The 17,268-nt window shown below is 32.9% G+C and overlaps 1 protein-coding gene across 4 annotated transcripts in view; it reads left to right on the top strand.

Moving 5' to 3' along the window:
• COL11A1 (collagen type XI alpha 1 chain) overlaps positions 1-16,858 on the top strand; it is a 218,049-nt gene extending 201,191 nt beyond the window's left edge. For all 4 annotated transcript variants that reach the window (XM_025398299.1, XM_025398280.1, XM_025398308.1 and 1 more), the window contains 10 exons: positions 2,800-2,853; positions 3,745-3,852; positions 4,400-4,453; positions 4,563-4,598; positions 4,691-4,744; positions 6,251-6,500; positions 10,012-10,124; positions 11,566-11,634; positions 13,402-13,635; positions 15,156-16,858. In XM_025398299.1, the coding sequence (XP_025254084.1) occupies positions 2,800-2,853; positions 3,745-3,852; positions 4,400-4,453; positions 4,563-4,598; positions 4,691-4,744; positions 6,251-6,500; positions 10,012-10,124; positions 11,566-11,634; positions 13,402-13,635; positions 15,156-15,302 (1,119 nt within the window). In that variant the 3' untranslated portion in view covers positions 15,303-16,858. The remainder of the gene's footprint in view (positions 1-2,799; positions 2,854-3,744; positions 3,853-4,399; positions 4,454-4,562; positions 4,599-4,690; positions 4,745-6,250; positions 6,501-10,011; positions 10,125-11,565; positions 11,635-13,401; positions 13,636-15,155) is intronic.
• The last annotated feature ends 410 nt before the right edge of the window (positions 16,859-17,268 follow it).

Genomic DNA, 17,268 nt, shown 5'->3' with positions numbered 1-17,268 from the left:
CTTGTGATCTTTTTGTCTGAGATTTAACAGGGCGGGATGATTGTTTATTCTTATATAAAAGAGAATGTAACTAAACTCATATAAATTTGACTCTGAGGATTAGTATTTTTCTCCTTATTAGAAGATTATTATTAAGTATATCCACACTTAAAACTGCATATGCTTGTTTGAAAATAACTTTTGTCTGTTGTTAATTGAATAATATAGGGAAATTGTCCATTTTAATACTTAGAGAATTAACTGAATTTGAAAACATAAATATATCTTTTTTTTTTTTTTTTTTTTTTGAGACAGAGTCTTGCTCTGTCGCCCAGGCTGGGGTGCAGTGGCCGGATCTCAGCTCACTGCAAGCTCCGCCTCCCGGGTTTACGCCATTCTCCTACCTCAGCCTCCCGAGTAGCTGGGACTACAGGCGCCCGCCAACCCGCCCGGCTAGTTTTTTTGCATTTTTTAGTAGAGACGGGGTTTCACTGTGTTAGCCAGGATGGTCTCGATCTCCTGACGTTGTGATCCGCCCATCTCGGCCTCCCAAAGTGCTGGGATTACAGGCTTGAGCCACCGCGCCCGGCCGAAAACATAAATATATCTAATAATAGTCCAAAATACCATTGTTACACAAGCGCTAATTTATATTAACACTATTCTTGCTCTTTCCTGATGTTCACAGTTTCAGTTTGAGAAGCAGGCTTCAGAAACGAAGAAATAGGGAGGCCCATCCTGATTCATGTAGCAGCTCTATGAGACAGGACTTGTAGTCCCCAGCTTGTAGATGAGAAAACTGAAGCTCTATTTGTCCAACTAATTTAAGTAGCTAAGAAGAGAGTTGGTTTCTATGCCAGACCTATCCTATTCTGAACCCATACTTTTCCTAGTGCATCACACTGCTTGGATCAGATCCATAGTTCTTAATGCTTTAAATTCACAAAAATTATGGACCAGGATATAATGTGCTTTTTTACACTGAAGAAATAGAGTGTTTCCAGATAGAGGAAAATATTACTCATGGTAGCCTTGTAGAAGATACAGTAGTGGTGACCCATGATGTACGTTGGTAAAAAGTTAAAACAATTTGCTGTCATAGAGCCATGATGAAAATTATTACTGAAATTATAATCGAGAAAATTCAATTCTATCAAAACAATTCTAATTCATAGAGAAACCGTATGAACAGTTTGCTTTTGTTGCTGGGTGCCTTACTTGTGGCAAGCAGTAGTGACATATTTAGGTTATCGTGGCCCTAATTTCACGAGTCACATATAAATCGTTTTTTTAGCCTCAGTTTCACTTCCAACAGCATCTGTTGCCTGCGTAGTTTCACTTGTATACTTTCACAACAAGGACTGTATTTTGTGTTGTCTTCAAAATTGTAGTACAACAATTTGGTTTGTTAGTGTGGTGTGTTTTTTTGTTTTGTTTACTTTTTCTAGCAACAGGGTGTTCTCTGTCGTCCATGCTGGAGTGCAGTGGTGTGATCATAGCTCACTGAAGACTCAAACTCATGGGTTCAAGTGACCCTCCTGCCTTAGCCTCTCAATTAGCTAGGACAGTAGGTATACACCACCAATTCTAGTTTTTGCTTTTTTTTTTTTTTTTGGAGACAAAATGTCTCGCTATGTTACCCAGGCTGGTTGCAAACTCCTAGGTTCAAGCGATCCTCCCACCTCAGGCTCTCAAACTGCTAGGATTACAGGTGTGAGCCATTGTGCCTGGGCTAGAGTACAACAATTTGTAGATAAAGCAGTTTGTTCGAAAGTCATCAGTATGAAGATTTTTTTGGTTGGGAGGCAGGACAAAGAGTTAGTTGCTAAAGTCATGCCATAATTTGCATAGAAATATAAGTCAAAAAGATAAATGTCTTAGTCTGGGACTATTAAAAAAGTTAAATTATTGAAATAGAAGTATATTTATATAAAAATAAATTTCTTTATTAATTTCATAAATCATTTAGATATGAGGTACAATTTAGAAATTGCAGCTGAAAGTACCATCTTGATGTAGTTTGTAACGTTGTATAGTTTAACTTAGAGAAATTAATAGTCATGGTCTCTAACTTCTTCATGAGTAATATACATGCAATATTTTATTGGAATTATTAAGTGTTCTTAGTATATGTCTCTCTCCAGTAATCACAATGAAAGACATCTAATTTCAAGAGAACAAAGAATAAGAATTGAGATCAGAATTCAGAAAATTGGCCATGGCCTAGAAGAATTACAGAGTTCTATGTTTTAATTTAGTATATATAGGAATTATCTTCTTATTCTATAGAATATTACTAGGCAACCATTCTAACATATACAAATAGAGGTTATTACTTAAATACAAACCAAACAGTGTATTAAAATTTTGTCTAATTTTTTTCCTGTGGTTATCAAAGATCTATTGACTGTCAAAAGTTTATTGAGATTTTCAAAAATTGTACTAAAAATATTATCACCTTTTAAATTTGTGTAACATAAAAATGTTTGACTGACTGGATATATAATTTGGAAATCCCTTCTGAAACTAGCATACTTAAAAACTGACACTTTCTTCTTAACTGAAAACCCATATAACCATGTTCTATTTCTAACTTCACATTCATTTAATCAAAATTATGAATATTATGGTTACAAATTAAACCATAGCATTTTAAATATGTAAATTTACTTAGAAGCCTTAAAAATAAAGCAACATTAATCATTATTATTTTCAACTCCGTCTTTTCAAAACCAAACTAGGTCTGTGACTAGTCATAGGATTCTTTAATTCATACCTATTCTATTTTATTTTTATTTATTTATTTTTTTTATTATTTAGGGACCTCCTGGCTTACCTGGTCTCAAAGGTGACCCTGGCTCCAAGGGTGAAAAGGTGAGAATGAAAGAATGTGTTATTGATAAAAGAATATGCTTTTATATACTAATAGCCTTGCTTTTGCAGATTAAAATCATTCAAAAAAAATGTCAACCAATATCTTCATCATTCTAACCCTGAAAAAAAGCTTCAATCCTTAGTTTCCCAGATGTATTTAGAGGGGAGAAAATATGCAAATAGTGAAAAATGTGCCGGAATTCAGTGCTATATCTTCTCAAGATTCCATTATAGCAACCATATGGAGAAAGCATATGGTTATACTAAAATAACTATTCAGAAAATAAACAGGCTGAATAACAAAATATCTATTTTTATGTTTTTAAATGTGAAAATAAAAATTTTAAACTAGAAATATCTTTCAAATACTAATTTGCTCTCCTATAATTTATGCTGAGTTGCACCAAGTACTTAGAGAAATGAGCCTTTTTAAAAATGGTATTATTATTGTTTGGATTATTTTTAAATCTTCAAATGCCTTTTAAAGACTGCAGAGTCTCTGAAGAATAGAAATTATTTCATATTAAATGAGATACTTATTAAAATAATGAGTTTTCTGTTATTTATTCAACTAATATTATAGATGGTCATTTTTGGTTGAGAGATTCCTCAAATGGAGTACTTAAAATGATATTTTTAGAAAGCATTTTGTTTTGTATTATTTCCAATGCTTAATAAAGCCCTCACTTAAAGTAAGCAGTAAAAGATCCAGTTAGGTGATGAGAAGGAGATTTTTAACTGTATATTTCATTCAGAAGGGTTATTTTAATGTTGTTTTATCAGCATTGTTCATTTTTATGCTTTAGAAATGTAATGTGCAAATATTTTATAACTAAAATTTTATGAAGATAGTAATGCACATGTTATAACTTTTTCCTCTGCCTTTCAAAGGGACATCCTGGTTTAATTGGCCTGATTGGTCCTCCAGGAGAACAAGGGGAAAAAGGTGACCGAGGGCTCCCTGGAACTCAAGGATCTCCAGGAGCAAAAGGGGATGGGGTGAGTAAAAATACAGGTTATTTTTTCTACTCATTTCCAATAATATACACACACACAGACACACACACACACACACACAGTCCTTTAAGTATGATCAAAGAAAGAATTTAGAGTGTCTTAATTCTAATTTGTTTAAGTCAGTAATGTTCTTAAAAAGATATTTGTATTCAGCCCTAGGGTAAATAAATTTTACAATATTTAAGTTAGAAACCATAAAAATTACAGTTGAGTATTATTTAAACCAACATGTACTAAATTCCCATCACCTGTAAATCATATTCTGAGGGATAAAGGAATATACACATATACACACATAGATTTAAAAGAAAAACCTCATTGATATTGTAGCAACATAGGAAAAATTCTGATTATTTTGCACAAGTTAATTTTTAGATTCACCATGGAAAAATGTTTAAGCCATTCATAAATATTTTTGCATACTCTAAATTTTATAGTGTATGCTGTTACGAAAATGTTAAAAAGTTATGAAAACATGAAAATGAAATAGCTGAGGAAATCCCTTTACATTGGCTGATTCTCTCTCTAGGGAATTCCTGGTCCTGCTGGTCCATTAGGTCCACCTGGTCCTCCAGGCTTGCCAGTAAGTACAAGACAAAATAACCTTATAAGGTAGGGTTAAGTTACAAATATAACAAAGAGACACAAATGCTCCAGATTTTTATCTGTGCTTTTGCCTTTGCATTTTCTAGGGTCCTCAAGGCCCAAAGGGTAACAAAGGCTCTACTGTAAGTACTTTTCCCTTTGACAATTTAATTTTTCATTGAAACCTATTTAATTGACTCTTCTTTATTTATGTCCTCTCTCTTCTTTCTAACAGGGACCCGCTGGCCAGAAAGGTGACAGTGGTCTTCCAGGGCCTCCTGGGCCTCCGGTAAGTACATGTTAACAAGAGTGATATTCTGATAATTCGCATCTGGAAGCTGCCAATGATTTCTCTGAATTTATAAGATAGACAAAAAGCACATTCTGTCAAAAGTGCTGATTTTATAGGAAACATTATATCATTTACATAATCAAGTCTACATGCCAAGACTTAAATTTTAATTGATTTCACTGTTCAAATATAAATACCCTAATTATATATTATAGCCTTGTTTTTATTAATTTTTCAAGAGATTCTTATACTATTTTGTCACATTACTGAAACCAACTTATTTTATGCCATAAAGATACATTTATGCTTGACTCTAGGAATAATGACAAAAATTCAGATGCTTCACATTTTTTCCTAGTGCATATATAAGGATACTAATAAAAGCAATAGTAATAGCTACCACTTATTGATACTAAAATGTTCTAGGCTTCAGATAACTAATTGAATGGTAGAATTAAAATATAGATCCATGTGAAAGAAACGTTATTCTTCTTTCTTGAGCTAAAATCTTTCCAACTATATGTATACTAGTTTGCTAGGGCTACCATAGCAAAGTACCACAGAGTTGGTGGCTCAAACAACAGAAATGTATTATCTCCCAGTATTGGAAGCTAGAACTCCTAGATCAAGGTGTCGACAGCGTTGGTTCCTTCTGAGGTCCATGGCGAAAGGATCTGTTCTGCACTTCTCTTCTTGGCTTGTGATGGCTGTCTTTTCCCTGTCTCTTCACATTATCTTCCCTCTTTGGGTGTATCTGTGTTTAAACTTCTCCTTTTTATAAGAATATCACTTACATTGGATTAGGGCCCACTCTAGTGACATTATGGTAGCTAATTATATTTTCAATGACTGTATTTCCAAATGAGATTACATTCTGAGATACTGAGAATTAGGACTTCAACATTACAAATTGTCGTGGGATCCAATTCAACCCATGACAATATGAAAACTATTTGCTATAGCTCTGCTCGCAATGTGAATTCAAGTCTGGGTGCATTTATTTTAAGTTTGTTCATTTATAATGATTTAAGTCACACGTATTTGAAGCAAACTAATGTGTACATATTTTTTAATGTTTAATGTTTTATAATATAAATTATCAAATATAATAGTTAAGAGCGCAATAGCTTTAAAGTGCTGTTCTAATCCTCAGAGACTTTACAATCTAGTTGTAGAGTTAGGGCATATAAATGATGACTAATTAATAAACAAGAGACTAACATATATAACATATCTACACAAATCTGTGCTATATTATTGTGTACATAAAGGGCGAGAAGTCATCTAACTTATTCACCTACCTCAGTATTTCCACCAAGTTCATCATAGAAGAATCTATGATATTTATATATTTATAAACTTATCCTATAGCATAAATTTTGTAGCTACTGAAAAGTTAAACCAACTTTAATTTCTTATAACAAAAACATAACCAGTATTAATTAATATCTGCAGAATATTCCACCTTATGAAACAATTGCACTTATATTTTCTTCTTTACAGGGTCCACCTGGAGAAGTCATTCAGCCTTTACCAATCTTGTCCTCCAAAAAAACGAGAAGACATACTGAAGGCATGCAAGCAGATGCAGATGATAATATTCTTGATTACTCAGATGGAATGGAAGAAATATTTGGTTCCCTCAATTCCCTGAAACAAGACATCGAGCATATGAAATTTCCTATGGGTACTCAGACCAATCCAGCCCGAACTTGTAAAGACCTGCAACTCAGCCATCCTGACTTCCCAGATGGTATGTTAATAATACATGACAAAGCAAATGTACCGAGCCTCTGAGTTTCTGAGGTGCATTGTCAGCTCGTTTATTCTAGTTAAATGTTTAATACAGTCTCTAAATAAAACGAAACAGTTAATTCTCTTCTAGACAGAAAAAAATCATTTATACTGTATAAATCAAGAGTTGCTTTGGAAAATCCTTGTCTGTTAAATAAGGTTTTATTAAACTATGACAAGATCATTGTTGGATGTTTAGAGCTAACACAAATGTACTTTGCTTGTAATAACTATCACAGAATAGATATTGTGTATACACACATGTGTATATTGTAATATGATTACTAACTTCATGTTAATGTGAATACTTACATTAATATGATTAGTATTTTAGATTAGTATGAATAATATGGATATATGTAAATAGCATAACTGATGTATATTTGATCTATCGGTTTAGCAATGATTTGGTACACCAAATATTTAAGAATTTGGATAGCTTGGAGCAAAAATGTATCTTTAACTCATCCACAGATATTCCAAACAACTGTGAATTCTTACTCACTAATAACAATTAGGATAATTTATCATATCAACTCTTTGACAAAACCTTTATATACCTATTGGTCAGAGAAAGAAAGAGTTTCAGGTATGCTAAGTTAGTTGACTAAACTTATACAATTATTAAAGTAGCAAGGGGCAGATCTTCATCTGGTTTTTAAATTTCCCACTTTATGTTGAACTATTTTGTCTCCCCTTTACTCAGCAGAAAATATCGTTTTGCACTACCAGTCATATAATGACAGTTATAACTGTGATCTAAGTAACTCAATGCAGATAGAAAAATTCAGTGTAGTTCAAAAACAGCCGGCATAAAAAAAGGATGTCACAAAAATCTTCTAATCTTAAGCACACCTGTTAAAGGTAAAACACAGGTAATTATTAGTATTCCTATACAAACTGGTATCTGACATCTTCATGTTTATAATATGTTTATCTGAAAAAGATACATTTAGTTTAGTGATTTATAAGGAGATTTACTTTTAACTGGTATTATTTAAGCAAAGGATTTAGATGATTTAGATAATTCAATGTTATATACTCCTAAAAACCATATAAGAAATATCAAAGATTTACAGTGGTTATCTCTACTTGGTAAAATCTTAGATGATTTTTTTATTTCCTTGTATTTTTTTTTCCTGAGAATTCTAATTTGTTTCAGACATGAGTATATTAATGGTGTAATCTGAAAAAATGTAGATGTTTTTGTTAAAAAACATATTAAAGCTATGTGACTGTTAGAATACTTTTCCTGTTTATATACAAGTAGTAGCAGAAGATAAAGCAGGTTGATACTGCATTTTTTAGAGTTCCAGCACCAAGATAAGCAATTTGAGCTTTTAAAATATTGAAAGTTCATAGCCAGTGGACTTATGTAATTCAAATATTTAAAATGAAGTGGCAGGATGAAAAACAGTTGGAAGTATAAAGGTAGAAATAATTTGATTCCTTTCCTTCTCAGTATAAAGGTCAAAGCTGCCACCCCTATATAAGAAAAAAAGAGATTAACAAGAGAAAAGTATTAAAAATGTATTTGATTATAGTTTAACATGACATAGGAGTCTTCAGATTCAAGCTGCAAAGATACAGAGGAAGCTGTCTGATTTTGTGCTTAGGTTTGATAAGGCAGGGACAGCTGTGTAGAAATGCAATATAATATTGGATTAAAAAAAGGGTATGAGCTAATGGTACTAATCTGAGTAGGGAAACCTAGTAAGGCCTTCTGTTCAGATTCTCCCTGGCCTCTGTATTGTAGCATTTCATCCTCCCAAGTACAGGGTAGAACCCCTCTGAATAAAGGTTTTAATTACTTTATGGCCAACTGTTACACAGAAAGGTGGGTGAAGGTTATGTTAGCAGTGGCAAATCCATATGCCATACTAAGGGTTGTAGGAGTGAAAGTTTATTAGAAAGTTTTAGAACAGGAATGAAAGAAAGTGCACTTGGAAGAGGGTCAAGCGGTCGTCTTGAGGGATTCAAGTGTGTGGTTTGACCTTTGACTTGGGGTTTTCTATATTGGTATGTTTCTGAGGTTTGCATCTCTTCTCCCCTGATTTTCCCTTGGGGTGCGCTGTCTGCAAGGGCAGTGGGCTGTCAGCACTTTGGAGGGGCCACACATACCTTGTGTTCACTGGAGTTGTGCGCATGCTCACTTGAGGCATTTTTCCCTTACCTGTTGAGTGTTCCCAGAGGAAGGTTATCTACCAGTCAAACTCCAACCATTTGCGTCTTACTGCGCATGCTTGAGCCCACTAGCCTACCTCCTGAGATCATATAAAGAAGCTGCTGGTCACTAGTTTCAGGTGTTTTCTATGAGGGAAAGGGAGACGGCCATTCCCTGGCACCAACTGCAACCAGTTATTATTTTAGCGAGACAGTTTAACAACCGCCTGACCTTCATCTGATGGTCGCCTGACATTCCTGGTGGGGTTGGCGAGACTCTCCCTCCCTGTTTATGTCTGACTGACTACCTACTGTAACAGTTAGAGTAATGTGTTTAGGTTTTATAGCTGGCTTTGCAGAAAAGGGGTTCTGGTTTCTATGACCCACTTTGGGGAGGAGGGATTCTAATTTCTATAACTTGCCTCAGGGGAGAATGAGGGATGAGAGGAGGGCAGAGGTCAGAGAAAAACTGCTTCATAGGCTTTCACTTTGGGGTATCATTTTCTGAGCACCAACAGAGGGAAGCAAAGTAATGTTTACATGTATATCACTTTTCACTCCTAGTAACTCTTGTTAACTAAAACCATATTGTCAGTTATCTAAAGAATAACTTTGCTACTTCCACTATTTTCAGTGCTTACTCACGTAACACCAAATGAATGGTGATGATTATTCACATGATAAAATGTGTTCTGCAACACTTCAGCAATAGCATTAATAGCAGGCTGCATTAAAATATATAAAGTAGTTCTTCTTAGGACCCCCTTCAAAGAGAGAGTACATTTATTGCAAGAAGTTTTTTTTATATATATAAAATAAGGCAGAGGTTTGATCCCTGAGGCTAAGTAGATCCGACATCACCTCCATTGTTACAAATGAATAAACTAGGAAGACAATATATTGATTATACTACTCAGATTATTTAAGTAGTAAATAATACTTATGAGATTTGGAGTCAAGTATGTCTTATTTCAATATGCATACAATTTATTACACAGGGATAAATGGAATGTTAATATTTGAGGAGATGATATTTAAGCTGAAAGCAAAAAGTGATAGGCATGATAAGAATTTTAAAAAGGTATTCCAGGTAGAATATATGGGGCATCTGCAAAGCTTTGAGGCAGACAAGAGAAAGTATCACTGTCTATTAAAAAACATACCCCAATATGCCCAAAAGCTTAAAAGGGAAAAGATCTATTAACATGTATTTTCCCTATTTCTCTTTCTAACAAAATTTGATATCTAATGCATTCAACAATGATGTCAATGCATTTTTATATGACATATTTTTTGCTACCTTCTAGGTGAATATTGGATTGATCCTAACCAAGGTTGCTCAGGAGATTCCTTCAAAGTTTACTGTAATTTCACATCTGGTGGTGAGACTTGCATTTATCCAGACAAAAAATCTGAGGGAGTAAGTACCAATCTGTTTTGGTGGTGAATGTTGACAGTTCCTGCCATGTTTTGCAATATTGAACTAAACAGGAAAATTATACTGTCATATTTTCATTTATCTGCTTTTCTTACAGAATAATTAGAGCACTTCATTTGCATAAACATGAATAAGCACCAAATTGATGCAGAGAGTTAACAAATACTTCTCTTCTTTATTTTTTACCCAGATGTATTCTTTCTGCACCTGCTTGCTCTCAAAAATTCTATGGCTTTCCATGACACAGCACAGCTGAATCTCAAATTTTAGTGCCTGTATAGTGTTCTTCTGCCCAATTACCACATCATAGACCTCACAGCTGCATATTACACCCAAAATATCTAATTTTATAAAGAATTAATCTTTTATATACAACAAAAGTCTTTTCTGCACTTACATATTTTTTAAATATTTAGCTCCTTTAAACAAATTATTTAATTTTTACCTAACAGTATTACCAGTATACTGAGTTCTATCTTCAAAGCTAAATGCAAATCATTAATGTAAAGAAAGTTTATTCACAAGCATAACAATATTCTCCAAACATTTTATCAGTGGGACATTTTGTCTTTATTGGTATTCATGTAATAAATCTCATTCTTCCTAGTAAATGATGTGGACAATAGAGGCATAGAAACTCCTTAAGGCAAAACAAGTAGCTTTATGTGTGACTAATGGTTTTGGGAGAAAAATTAAGTTTCTGAGGAAAGAGTGGGTAGTAAGGGCAGGAGAAAAAACAACTTCCATCTCCCAACCCTACTTGGCATGTGATGAAGCACAGTAAAGCTACCCTAGCCTCCAGAGAAATGTGGAAAAATAGAAAATGCCGTTTCTTACACAGATAACTCAAGTTCCCTATTGTGAGGACTTACATACCCTTTGCTGTTCTTCACAAAGCAGAATAATAAATGCAGATCTATAAAAGATTCTAAATATTCTAACCAGCAGGGAATGATTCGGGTTGTTTCCAGTCAATGCCTTTCACATAGCATCTCTCCTTAGCTACTGTCTAAATACTTTCAAACATGTTCCTTGGCTATGGAGTGAAGACGGTACCTGCCTTGCTTGATGACACTGACTGACAGTTGGAGGATTTCCTTTGCAAAGGGTTTCTGAGTGTTCCACCAATGTCCCCTGCAACCCTTAGTATGCCTTTACCAGGTCGTCTTTCCCCTTTTCCTTTAGAGCCGATGAAGAGAACAAAAAGGAAATGGCTCAATCTTCACTGCATAGAATTTACAGGATCTATCTCAAATTTCTCTCTTTATCTCATTTTGTATAATCTAATTTGTATCATTTTAAAATGATTTTAAGAACTCCTTATTTTCTCAGTCTTACTAAAAATGAATTATATGTCTATAAAAATGCTGTTTATACTGTAAATTTTCACCTACTTACTAACTTTTCTATTCCTTTACAACAGGTAAGAATTTCATCATGGCCAAAGGAGAAACCAGGAAGTTGGTTTAGTGAATTTAAGAGGGGAAAACTGGTATGTTATTACCTCAACATGAAATGGTTTTTCACAAACTCAAGAAGTGAAGTTCTAATTATGTATTTCTGGACCTTAACAGTGAAAGTCTAAATTATGCTAAAGGAGGATTCCCTGTGGTCTCTAGTTTGTTCCACCTAATATCTCTTAGAGCACGGTGGTATCTTAAAGCAACCTAACATTTTTGTATAAAAGTAAATGGAAATATGCTAAATTTACTGAAAACGAGGATCAAATCATGCAATTTATTAAGTACCTGAGATAGACATCATAAAAATTGATTATGTTAGAAATGTCAGGTATAAGGAATATAATATCTACTTAGTATCTTCCTATTATTTCATTTTCTATCTACTTGAAACCTAATTCCTTCTTTGTTCTTCATTTCAGTAAGTTGGAATGTGCAACTTCTTCTGATTGTTCTGGCACAAATTTAAAGATTTCTGTACAATTACCAGTTCATTTCAATAATTTTCTAAAGATATTTTAAGATTAGATGTCAAAGTTAAATTCGTATTTAAAAGGTGTTTAAACATATACATGTGTTTAAAGTATTTTATTTAGAATTTATTGAATTTAAAGTGTTTTCCAATTATGCAGATAATTATTCAGTTGTTTAATGTTCTTTGAAAAGCTATTATTTTCCATTTATGACTATATAGTTATTATTTCTATACAAACTCATGCATATTAACCACTTGCATTGACGCTCTCCACTGGAGTTATAATTATCTATTATAGTCTTCCAGTTGCATATTAAACATCCATATTACATTATTATCTTTGTATAAGTTTAAAATATATACAGATAGAACTCTATCTTTGTGGATTAAATTTTCCCAGTAGATTTTTTTCCTTCAAAACTACAAAAATACTCATCATCTGATCTGCTATTCAATAAGAACTAAGTACAATCTGTTTTAAGGAAGAAAGTAACAGATAACTGCCTTTACATTAACCTCATCTGTAATCTAGGTGAACATCTCAAATTTTTTTTTCAAATTTAAGTGTATATGTTTCAGCTGAACTCAGATATTTTAATTACCAAAACTAAGACAATTTATAAAGATGATAGGAGACAGTTGTTAATAATTTACAGCTAAGACTACTTTACTGCTATAATCACAGAATAAGTATTGACTCAACAAGTATTAACTTGTCTTGCACATTATGCTTGGTGCTAGCAATACAATGTTGAGTACAAACATCATCTAAAAATAGACAAACAGGCATTTCTGAAAATATTAATAACCTTTGAGAACTATTGCCCCAAAAATGAAAAGTGCAAGAACATGTTTACAGATTTAGATAAAGCTGATACATTTTGAAATGTTTGAAAGGAATAGTCAAAATCAAACATCATAAAACCAGATAATCTTCGCATTACTCTGAGATTCCTTGGTTTTCATTGTTTCATTATTTTACCAATTTGTTTTTCAAAAAGATGCACAAATATACTGAAACATTTCTTGGAAACTAAAGCATTTTTTATAGAGTTGACTGTTTAGGAAACTAAGACATAGAGATAACATGATTGTTTCAAAGGTAAGCAGCGGCTACAGTAACTTAGGTGGGATACAATTCATAAAATCCTGTCTCTGGGTCTTCTGACCCTCAATGTACACTTTTTTCAATTAAGTTAACATGGGACTTTTGATTCATCTACATGCTTCTGGCATCACAGTTCACTGTCGACGATGATGTTATTCTTGGTAGCATAAAGGAGGAAAAGAGTCATTAGGTGCCTTTTTATTCCTTTATTCCTAGCTTTCATATTTAGATGTTGAAGGAAATTCCATCAATATGGTGCAAATGACATTCCTGAAACTTCTGACTGCCTCTGCTCGGCAAAATTTCACCTACCACTGTCATCAGTCAGCAGCCTGGTATGATGTGTCATCAGGAAGTTATGACAAAGCCCTTCGGTTCCTGGGATCGAATGATGAGGAGATGTCCTATGACAATAACCCTTTCATCAAAGCACTGTATGATGGCTGTGCGGTGAGTATAAGTTCTGCTTGTCTGCCTTCACAGAGATGAGAGGCAATATGTCACCGTTTCAATTGGTCCTAAGCCAGATTTTTCTCATGAAATGGATGTCAGTTGTTATTAACATTTGATGCTTAATCCTGACATGTTAAACTATGGTATGTGAGAAACCAGTAATCTTAACACACACACAGTTACACGCATAGACACTCTGAAACATTTTTAAAGGCATAATAGAATGTAATCTTGGATTATGTTATTTTATTAATCCTGATATTTGAATCATATCACAGCCAGTTATTCCTAAAATGAAAAAGAAAATAAAAAAACCTTATGTCATTTGCCTCCTTACTGGTGATTTTAAAATGACAGATAAAGGAATCACCATTACACCATTTATAATATCAGTAATTTTTAGCCCTATATTTTTTTATAAGAAACTTGTTAATTTGTACTATATCAGTTTGAGATCCACTATCATTATTGTTATCTCTATCTTATAGAAGTACCTTTTTCACATACATAAGATTTTATATAAGAAAATAATAAATAGGTGCCCTAAAAAGCTCATTGCTTTAGCCAAATATTGATGATTAAAGAGAAGTCACAATTATAGATAAATAAGTTCATGTTTTCCTCAAAATGAGTGTAGTGCAAGTAGAATAAAGAAGAGAGAATAAAGCAAATGAATGGAGAAAGAGTTGGGAAAATCTTCTCCAATATAGTTTATTGTTAAATATTCATAAAATTAACATATAGCAGAAGAAATTTTTTGACTTTTGATTTTCTGCATTATAGTTCTGAACCTGTATTCAAATTTTTCTGTAACAGAATTTGACCATGTATATCTTAACTATAATGGTAAAGATGTATTATTTATACAGGAGGAGCTGGATATTGTGGCTTACCCCTGTAATCCCAGAACTTTGGGAGGCCGTGGTGGGCAGATCACCTGAGGTCAGGAGTTCAAGACCAGCCTGGGCAACATAGTGAAACCTCATCTACTAAAAGTACAAAAATTAGCCAGGCATGGTGGCACATGCCTGTAGACCCAGCTACTTGGGAGACTGAGGCAGAAGAATGGCTCAAACCTGGGAGTCAGAGGTTGCAGTGAGCTGAGATTGCACCACTCCACTCCAGTCTGAGCAACAGAGCAAGACTCCATCTCAAAAAAGAAAAAGAAAAAAAAAATATATATATATGTGTGTGTATATATATATGTTTATATATATATGATTCAATACTGACATCAATTTTCATATTGTGTTTATTAACTCAAGATTCTTTTTAACTATGAAATATATAGCTCTATCATAGTTAAGTAATTATAGCTAAATATTAAATGTAGTAATCAATGTTCAAAATTTAGAACTATTTCAGTAATAAGAATTATTACATAGATAATAGAAAATTTGTTTTTCTATTCTCTTCTCTCTCAGCTTCTTACCTCCACTAGAAGCCTAAGAAAAATTAAGATGCACTTAAAAATATTAAATGATTGTGTAACTTTTTATTTCTGCTTTATTTTACAGTCCAGAAAAGGCTATGAAAAGACTGTCATTGAAATCAATACACCAAAAATTGATCAAGTACCTATTGTTGATGTCATGATCAATGACTTCGGTGATCAGAATCAGAAGTTCGGATTTGAAGTTGGTCCCGTTTGTTTTCTTGGCTAAGATTAGGACAAAGAACACATGAAATCAACAGAAAATATACCTTGGTGCCACCAACCCATTTTGTGCCACATGCAAGTTTTGAATAAGGATGGTATAGAAAACAACTTGCTACATATACAGGTACCATTTAGGAGATACCGATGCCCTTGTGGGGGCATAATCACATGACAAAAGCTTTGAAAATCGTAAAGATATAAGTTAATGTGGCTAAGATGGAAACAGGGCTGATTCTTGATTCCCAATTCTCATCTCTCCTTTTCCTATCTGAATTTCTTTGGTGCTGTAGAAAACAAAAAGAGAAAAATATATATTCATAAAAAATATGGTGCTCATTCTCATCCATCCAGGATGTGCTAAAACAATGTGTTTAATAAATTGTAATTATTTTGTGTACAGTTCTATACTGTTACCTGTGTCCATTTCCAAAACTTGCACATGTCCCGGAATTCCATCTGACTCTAATTTTATGAGAATTACAGAACTCTGATGGCAATAAATATATGTATTATGAAAAAATAAAGTTGTAATTTCTGATGACTCTAAGCCCCTCTCTTTGGTTAATAATAAAATGCCTTTGTATATATTGATGTTGAAGAGTTCAATTATTTGATGTCGCCAACAAAATTCTCAGAGGGCAAAAATCTGGAAGACTTTTGGAAGCACACTCCGATCAGCTCTTCTCTGCCAACAGTCATTTTGCTGAATCTCAGCCAAAAATATTACGCATTTTGATGCTTTATTCAAGGCTATACCTCAAACTTGTTCTTCTCAGAATCCAGGATTTCACAGGATACTTGTATATATGGAAAACAAGCAAGTTTATACTTTTGGACAGGGAAATGTGTGTAAGAAAGTATATTAACAAATCAATGCTTCCGTCAAGCAAACGATCATATGTATAATTTTTTTCTACCTTATCTCATCTCATTGTTTTCAGTGTGCTTCAATAATGCAGGTTAATATTAAAGATGGAAATTAAGCAATTATTTATGAATTTGTGCAATGTTAGATTTTCTTATCAATCAAGTTCTCGAATTTGATTCTAAGTTGCATATTATAACAGTCTCGAAAATTATTTTACTTGCCCGACAAATATTACTTTTTTCCTTTCAAGATAATTTTATAAATCATTTGACCTACCTATTGCTAAGTAAATAACATATGGTGGACTGTTATTAAGAGTATTTGTTTTAAGTCATACTTATTCAGGAAAATCTAAACCTTTTTTCCCACTAAAGTATTTACTTTAAGGTAGCTTGAAATAGCAATACAATTTAAAAATTAAAAACTGAATTTTGTATCTATTTTAAGTAATATATGTAAGACTTGAAAATAAATGTTTTATTATTTCTTATATAAAGTGTTAAATTAATTGATACCAGATTTCACTGGAACAGTTTCAACTGATAATTTATCACAAAAGAACATACCTGTAATATTGAAATTAAAACGTGAAATTTGTCATAAAGAATTTCTTTTATTTTTGAAATCGAGTTTGTAAATGTCCTTTTAAGAAGGGAGATATGAATCCAATAAATAAACTCAAGTCTTGGCTACCTGGATTGGTCATTTTCTTTCTTAAATAGCTTTCAAATTATTCTCAATTGCAGATAAAGCTTTTGATTCTTTCTTGACCATCCAGATTAGAATAGTTTTACACTTCTGAACAAACATATTACCATTCAGAGATAAGTTGTCTAAATCCCCCACATGCGTAAAATAGTAAAAAGAACATGGTAATACTAAATTTATAAAATAAAAGTAGATTATACTTAAAATTTCAAAGAGATATTTTTGTAATTAAGTATTTTACAAAGTGTCAAAAGTGTTTTTGTTTCAAAATTAGTCATACATTCAGAACTTTTTAATTATCTAAAACATACATACAATTTTTGTATCATGGAATAGAAGGATTGTATACATTGGAAAATTTACTTTAGTGAAAGTATAGCAATAACAAAATATT

Source organism: Theropithecus gelada, chromosome 1, assembly GCF_003255815.1.
Source record: "Theropithecus gelada isolate Dixy chromosome 1, Tgel_1.0, whole genome shotgun sequence".
NCBI lineage: Eukaryota > Metazoa > Chordata > Mammalia > Primates > Cercopithecidae > Theropithecus > Theropithecus gelada.
Note: the sequence above shows the minus strand (reverse complement) of the source record. Positions and strands in the feature narration are given on the sequence as shown.